Source organism: Mastigoproctus giganteus, chromosome 14, assembly GCF_048544385.1.
Source record: "Mastigoproctus giganteus isolate SK-2022 chromosome 14, ASM4854438v1, whole genome shotgun sequence".
In the NCBI taxonomy this organism is placed as follows: Eukaryota; Metazoa; Arthropoda; class Arachnida; order Uropygi; family Thelyphonidae; genus Mastigoproctus; species Mastigoproctus giganteus.
Window position 1 is genome coordinate 110,230,078 of NC_143588.1, and position 7,719 is coordinate 110,237,796.

The window sequence follows — 7,719 nt, forward strand, 5'->3', positions numbered from 1 at the left end:
GTGAAGGTTTGCATCATTTTCAAGCAGATCCAGCAAACTTTTTTGCAAAGTTTGTGACTATGAATGAGATGTGGGTTCAATACTTTTACCAGATACAAAGGAGCGGTTCAAACAGAACACAACTCTTCTCCCTCTCCAAAGAACGCCAAGTTGATTCATTCTACTGGCAAGGTGATGGCATTGGAGTTTTGCTGGTGGATTATCTTCAGAAGGGCCAGCCAATCACGGGCACATTATGAAGACCTTGGGAGGAGATTGTGTGCAAAGACCACCACCAAGGAAAACTTAGCAAAAGAGTCTTGTTCCACCCGGACAGTGTTCCTGCTCACAAGTCTGTCATTGCCTTGGCTGCACTGCATGAGTGCAGTTTGAAATAATGGCCTATTCCCAATATTCAAGAGATCCCATCAGCATTGAGCATGCTCAATGCTGATGGGATTCTTCCTCTTGCTCAGAATAATCGCCTGAGAGGGCATAAATTCAAATTGAGGAAAGACAATTGTAGGATAGATGTGCGGAAGTTTGCCTTTAGCCAGCGGGTGGTTGATTGGTGGAACAGACTTCCATCTTTTGTTGTGGAAGTTTATAGTCTAAACAAATTTAAGGCTGAGCGTATTTGGAACGAACGGAGGGGTGAAATGGGAGCGGTTTTTTTTTTTTTTTTTTGTTTTTTTTGGCTGATACAGCATAAGCTTGCTTTTTGCTTTATGCCTCTAGTAATGCTAATGCTAATATTAGATCTATTACCATCGAACTTTCGCATATTTCGTAATTTGAAAAAAATACCTGGTTGGTATCCATTTTTCCAGCGACAGTGGCGTCATTGCTTCAGTTGATGCATTCCTTGAGGTCCAAGAGAAAATTTTATTCATAAACGGAATCAACGCATTGCTTCATCGGTTGTAAAAGTGTATGTACCCCAAAGGGGACTATATTGAAAAATAACATGCTACCAGACTCCTCAAATAAACCCTTAGTACTCAGGCCACCATTTTTCAAACGTCCCTCATATTTTTTAATAATTTATTACTATATTATTTATTCACCATTCTCTGTAACGAAGTGGCACAGAAACTCAGATCCTTTTGCATTATTGAGGTGTATAAGGCCTTGAATGGGTTGAGCACGCTGAATTCTGATTGGATCCTTCCACTTGTTCAGATTACGAACCTAAAGGGGCATAAATTGAAATTATGAAAAGACAGATGTAGAATAGATGTGCGGAAATTTGCCTTTAGCCGGCGGGTGGTTAATTGCTGGAACAAACTTCCATCTGTCGTTGTGGAAGTTGATAGGGTAAATAAATTTAAGGAGGAACTGGACAGGCATTTGGAGGGAATGGTGTGATTTTTTTGTTCACTGATGCTGCATGAACTCATACACTTGCTTTCTTGTATCACATCCCACTGCCACTACTATTATGTGACAATACTTCTATGCAATTTTGGCTTGGATTCTTGCTAGTTCCTCTTCACCGTGCGAGGGCGTTCACGTATACATATATATATTGTATCACGCTGATATGGAACGTGCCAATTTGAATGATATTAGAAGTGTAGGTATTTAAAGATGATTTATCCTGTATAAATGTAGAATAAGTAAATATAAAAATTTCTAACAGTATTTGAGGATAATGTTTAATCTCTTTATATATATATATATATTTTATATAATTCATGTACAACTGTAAATCAGCCCGTTGGATATATTGCTCAAATTTCCTATGAACAATTTGAAAGTTTATTCTTCTTTCTTTTTAACTCTGTCAACTTTATATTATCGTATAACATTCGTATGATTATGGCAACTTTTAACCCTTTTAGGGGCCAGACCCTGCAAATGTAGATGGCCTCTATCCTTCTTTGTTCCCCAAGGCGGTGCGCTTACGAAATCAAAAACGTTTTTAAAATACGGGTAAAACTCAAGATCAGGGTAGCCTGCCAACGTGGCAGCTAGCAAAACAGTGGGAAATCACTGTTGTTGTTGGAGGTTTTACGGCGCAAGGACAGCAAAAAATCAGGGCAGGGTGCATTATCCTGCTGAAAAGACGGCACTGCCAGAGGGGAAGACTGTTGACATGAAAGGGTGTACCTGGTCAGCAATAATGTTTAGGTAAGTGGTACATGTCTGAGTCTCCAACACACGGATGGCTGGACCCAGGGTATCTCAGCAGAAGACTGCATGTTCTGCGATGACAACACTGCCACCGGCTTGTTTTCGTCCCACAGTGCATCCAGGTGCCATCACTTCCCCATGTAAATGATGCACACATACTCAGCTATCCACATGGTCCAACAGGAAATGTGATTCATCAGTCCAGACGACCTTCTTCCAATCACTCAAGGTCCAGTTTTGATGCTTGCATGCCCATTGTAGGCACTGTCACCAGTGAACCACCATGGTTAGCATGGGCACTCTGAGCGGCCTGCGGCTACACAGCCCCATTTTCAGCAGGATCTGATGTACTGTGACACTTTACTGTGTGTTGTGACACTTTACTCCCGTAACCAGCATTACAATTACTGGCTGGCGAGTTGCGCCACAGTCGTCCTTCTGTTGCCACGTACCATCCGGGAGAGCTTTCGCTCACCTTGAGCATCAATGAGCCATGGTCGTCAAACACCTCGCCAGCGGTTTGTGGGTTTTCCCTCCTCGGACCACTTTTGGTAGGTACTAACCACGCCTGACTGAGCTCCCCACCAGCTGTACTATTTTTGATATGCTCTGACCCGTCATCTGGCTGTTACAATTTGGCCGTTGTCAAACTCGTTTAAGTCTGCTGCCTTTCCCATCTGAAGAAGAAGAGTAACACTGATTAACAGAACTCAGTATCAGGTGTTTTTTATACAGTGTCCCGACATGTGGGAAAGTTCACCTGTAGTTACTTCGATTTGCATAACGACTCTGGTCATAATGTTGGCTCATCGATGTAAGCTGGTCTATAATCAAGTCACAAATGAGGTTAGGCAGACAAAGGCAGATTATGAGAAATCTTTGGCAAAGGATGCAAAGAGTTCTTTATTTATGTAAACTCTAGAAGGAAGGGGATGAATCCGATTGGCCCACTTGATATCAATGGTTCAACTGTTGATGATCCTAGTCAGGTAGCTAACAAACTGAATGACTATTTTTTGCATCTATATTTACACATGAGGAGTTATTCAGGGAGGGGAATACCGGAGGTTTATTAAACTATGCTAATGAGTTAAATGATTTTTTAATAACAGCAAAGTGGAGGAGAAATTGTTGAAGATAAACAAAAAAAAGGTAATTGGGTAGATGGGATCTATCCAGTTATATTAAAAGGAGATGGCAGAGGAAGTAAGCAAACCCTAAGCCATAATTATGAGACCTTCCTTGGACTCAGGGAAGGTCCTCATTGCTGAAGATGTGCAAATGTGACCCAATTCACAAAGGAGGATCAGAGTGACACCAGTAATTACAGACCTGTTAGTTTAACTTCTGTACCAGGGAAATCAATGGAGGCACTGGTTAAAGAAGCACTGCAGGATCATTTAGACAACACTTCGGTTATAGTTTGGACACGGCTTGGGTTTGTTAAGGGGAAGTTTGCCTGACCAATTTGATTATATACTATGATGTGGTCACGAAGGAACTGGATTCAAAAAATAATTTTGATATCATATACTTGGATTTTAGGAAAGCTTTTGATACTGTTGCACATGGAAGACTACTGTACAAATTGGAGCAGTATGGCATTAAGGGCAAAATTCTGCTATGGATAAAGGGATGGTTGAGTGGGAGAAGACAGAGAGTGGTAAACAATGGTGACTGTTCTTCATGGACTAATGTTATTAGTGGAGTCCCCAGGATTCAGTGTTGGGTCTATTGTTGTTTTCTGTATCTATTAATGATATTATTGAAGGTATATCAGGCTTAATGTCTGAGTTTGCAGATGATACGAAGGTTGGCAAGGTTGTTAATGACACTAATGACAGCATGCTACTGCAAGAGTATCTAGAAACTTTGAGCGGATGGGCTGAGAGGTTGCAACTGAAGTTTATCATTGACAAATGTAAAGTACTGCATATGTGTTACAGTAACTCTGGATTAACATATCAACTATGTGGTACTACACCCAAGGTGGTAGAGAATGAAAATGACTTGGGAGTAACTGTGCAGTCAGATATGAAGTTTTCAGAGCAGTGTAGACAGTCTGCAAGAGTAGCTCATGGTGTCTTATCAATGATATGCAGGAATTTTTGTAGCAGAGATAAGGAGGTGATTATTCCCTTGTATAAGGCAATGGTCTGGAGTCCTCATTTTAGGAAGGATGTAGAGCTGCTGGAATGAGTACAGAGAAGGACAGCAAGATTAGTGAATGGAACAAAGGGCTTCTCTTACAAAGAAAGGCTTAATATTTGCAAATTACAGTGTCTGGTGAGGCACCTGCAAGGTAATCTGATTGAGGTGTAAAGACCTAGAATGGTTTGAGCAAGCTCAATGCGGATCGAATTCTTCCTCTTGTCCAGATTAATCACCTGAGGGGACATAAATTCAAATTGAAAGACAGTTGTAGAATAGATGTGTGGAAATTTGCATTTAGCCAGCGTGTGGTTGATTGTTGAAACAAACTGTCATCTGTTGTAGAAGTTGACAGCTTAAATAAATAAATTCAAGGCAGAACTAGATAAACATTTGGAGCTTATGGATGGGTAAAATGGAAATGGTTTTTTTATTTTTTTATTTGGCTGATGCTGTATAAGCTTGCTTTTTTGCATCATATGCCTCTACTAATGCTAAACCCACTAAATGACCTTGTGTCACTGTAGAATGAAGATACATTTTGATTAGCTGCCTCTTTGAAAAGGCTCCATTCTGTGATGACCACTTATGCAGGCAGCATTAAAAAAATTCCTGGTACCAAGAAAAGATTAGCCACTGATGCTGTCAAATTGTTTTGATTCTTTGTATATATATTGATACTAGAGATGACTTCCTGATCACGAACTGTAGGCAGAATTTCAAAACTATAAAATTGTTATGAGCTCATCTCGCATTTCTTTGGCATAATTCAAATTTCATAGAGATTGGAATTAATCATTGTGTTTGATAATCAGCTAAAATTTGCCTTTCAGTAACTGGATTGCATTGTCTAAAATGTTAAGAAATGGATCCTCAGTTTTCCTTCTCTAATTACTCCAACTTTGAATTTGTGTTTGTTATCGAACATTCTTTTTTGGTTGGTTTTGGTGCAGCTAAGTGAAAAAATTCACTTAGTTGCTGATGCTGCAATAAAAGCCAAAACAACAACAACATTCTTTTTCAAGGCCAAATCTTCTTTGCTCCATTGTTCATGTTCAATTTCCAGTTTTTCTGCATCACGTAGAAAACATTTAAATTCCATTTGTTCTGCAATTTTTAAGGTATTCGATTGATTTTGAAAGCAAGAAGATAGCTCATAACGTATTCAAATTGACTTCTTTGAAAGCTTTGCTTATGCTGTTTATTTGGTTGAAAATGTTGTACCAATACGGAAACAAATTTCTTTCTTTTTTTCAACTGCCAAAAAAATTCCTTTCTTAAAGTTTTCACTTGTTTCTTTGATTGAGAATGATTTCTTTTTCTGTTTCTTTTGATTTTTGTCCCCCCCCCCAAACTTCACTATCTGGAGCCAGTTTTTATTGGCTCACCTGCCACGAACCAAGGTATAATGCCTTCCTTGTGGTCCAAGTTTACACAGGAATAGACAGAAGTACTCCTGAATTTACTATGTGTAAGTATTATCCAAAAATTTTGTGTATTAATTCCTACCTGTTTCTTGTCTCCCTCCCCCCACATCATTTTATCTACTGATGTACCGTGAATGTATGCTAATGTAAAAGTTCAAAAAGCAAACTTTCATAATAAATTATAATGTGGGCATTATTTTTGTTTCCCAATACATCAGTTTGAAATTGCTCTGTATTCTGAAAATTGAAACAGCAGTTGTAAACATTCTGAAATTGCAACTGTATCCATCCTTTTTAAATTGTGATTTTAAAGATTGTTCATATAATTAAAAAGCAATTCTGAATTAACTGTCAGCTGACACCAGCTTTTTATACCATTGAATTTTCATGAATATAGACAAGGAATGACTAAGTTTCAAAAACATTATTCAAAAGCATTTCCAAATATATTAGAAACAGTGTCAGATATTGCAATATATTCCTATAATTTTATATTAAAATTCAGTATTTTTATTTCTCATTATTTCAGACTTATGCAAATCAGTTTCTTAATTTCCTTTTTGTTTTTGTATTTTTGCAGTTTCAACCAGAAAAATATATTCTATGCAAATGAAAATTTGAGAAAAACAGAAGTGGTATAAAACTCTGAAACATCACTAGTTTCATTTTATTAAGTATCTCTCAAATATAAAATCACTTGAAAAGGATAACTGTATTACAATAGGAATAATATTTCATCATGAAGAAAACCGTTTGAAATATGGGGCCAGTGAGAAGATATTTTTACATTCAAATTTCACTCAAAAGACATATTTTAGTTCACAAGAAGAGATGCAACTTATGAAATATGTAGCATGGCATTTGCAGAATCGGTTAAGCTGGAAACACAGTTATTAGTTCACACTCAAGAGAAACGCTTCACTTGTGAAATATGCAGCAAGGCATTTTCAACATCAGGAAATCTAAAAAGACATTCGTTGGTTCACACTCGAGAGAAGCCATACATTTGTGAAATATGTGGAAGAGCATTTTCACAATCAGGTATTTGGAAAAGACATTTTTTGATTCACACACAGGAGAAATCCTTCACCTGTGAAACGTGTGGCAAATCATTTTTGCTATCAGGAGATCTGAAAAAGCATTTATTGGTTCACACTCAAGAGAAACCCTTCATTTGTGAGATATGTGGCAAGGCATTTTCAGAATCAGGTAAGGTGAGAAGGCATTTTTTATTGGTTCACACTCAAGAGAAACCCTTTGCTTGTAATATATGTGGCAGAGCATTTTCTTTATCAGGAGATCTAAAAAGACATTTGTTGATTCACATTCAGGAGAAACCCTTCACTTGTGAAATATGTGGTAAAGCATTCTCACACCCAGGTAATCGGAAAAGACATTTATTGGTTCACACGCAGGTGAAATCCTTCACTTGTGAGATATGCGGCAAAGCGTTTTCACAATCGTCAGTTTTAAAAAGGCATTTATTAGTTCACACTAAAGAGAAACCCTTTATTTGTGAAATATGCGGCAAGGCATTTAAAGAATTTCGTAAACTGAAAGAACACATTTTGGTTCACGCTAAGAAGAAACCCTCCTGAATACGTGGTATGTTACTTTTATTGCCACAAACTTGAAAATATAATTACTAGCATATTCTGAGGAGAAACTTCTGAGTTTTTGGTAAAGAGATTTTGAACATTGTATTTATTTATTTATTCCCCAAAATGGGCTCCAACCTCTCTTGTGACTTCAGGTCTTTAACCACTTTCCCTGTCAAAGGAGTATACTTAAGACTTTTGCAGAGTAATGTGAGTAGTGTATTACCTAATTACCCTTTTTTTTTTAAAGCTGCCATTAGATGAGGGTTATCAGAATCAGGGTTATACTCCTCTTGTCAGAAGAGGGTTATGCTCCTCTTGTCAGAAGATGCTCGATTTGATTACTGTTGCTCTAGCAACAGACCAGTTAATTGCAATAGTAGGTAATTAAGTTTTGAATGTGTGTTAGTTCCCCACAGACATCTGTG

The 7,719-nt window shown here is 37.9% G+C and overlaps 1 protein-coding gene across 1 annotated transcript; it reads left to right on the forward strand.

Moving 5' to 3' along the window:
- The first annotated feature begins 6,501 nt into the window (after positions 1–6,501).
- LOC150075546 (uncharacterized) lies at positions 6,502–7,417 on the forward strand. The gene has a single exon (XM_090388881.1). It carries the CDS (start codon positions 6,548–6,550, stop codon positions 7,289–7,291), a length of 744 nt encoding a protein of 247 aa, XP_090245007.1. The 5' UTR covers positions 6,502–6,547; the 3' UTR covers positions 7,292–7,417.
- The last annotated feature ends 302 nt before the right edge of the window (positions 7,418–7,719 follow it).

Excerpts from the sequence above, each read along its gene's own strand:
- LOC150075546 (XM_090388881.1), top strand. The coding sequence starts at position 6,548 with ATGGCATTTGCAGAATCGGTTAAGCTGGAAACACAGTTATTAGTTCAC.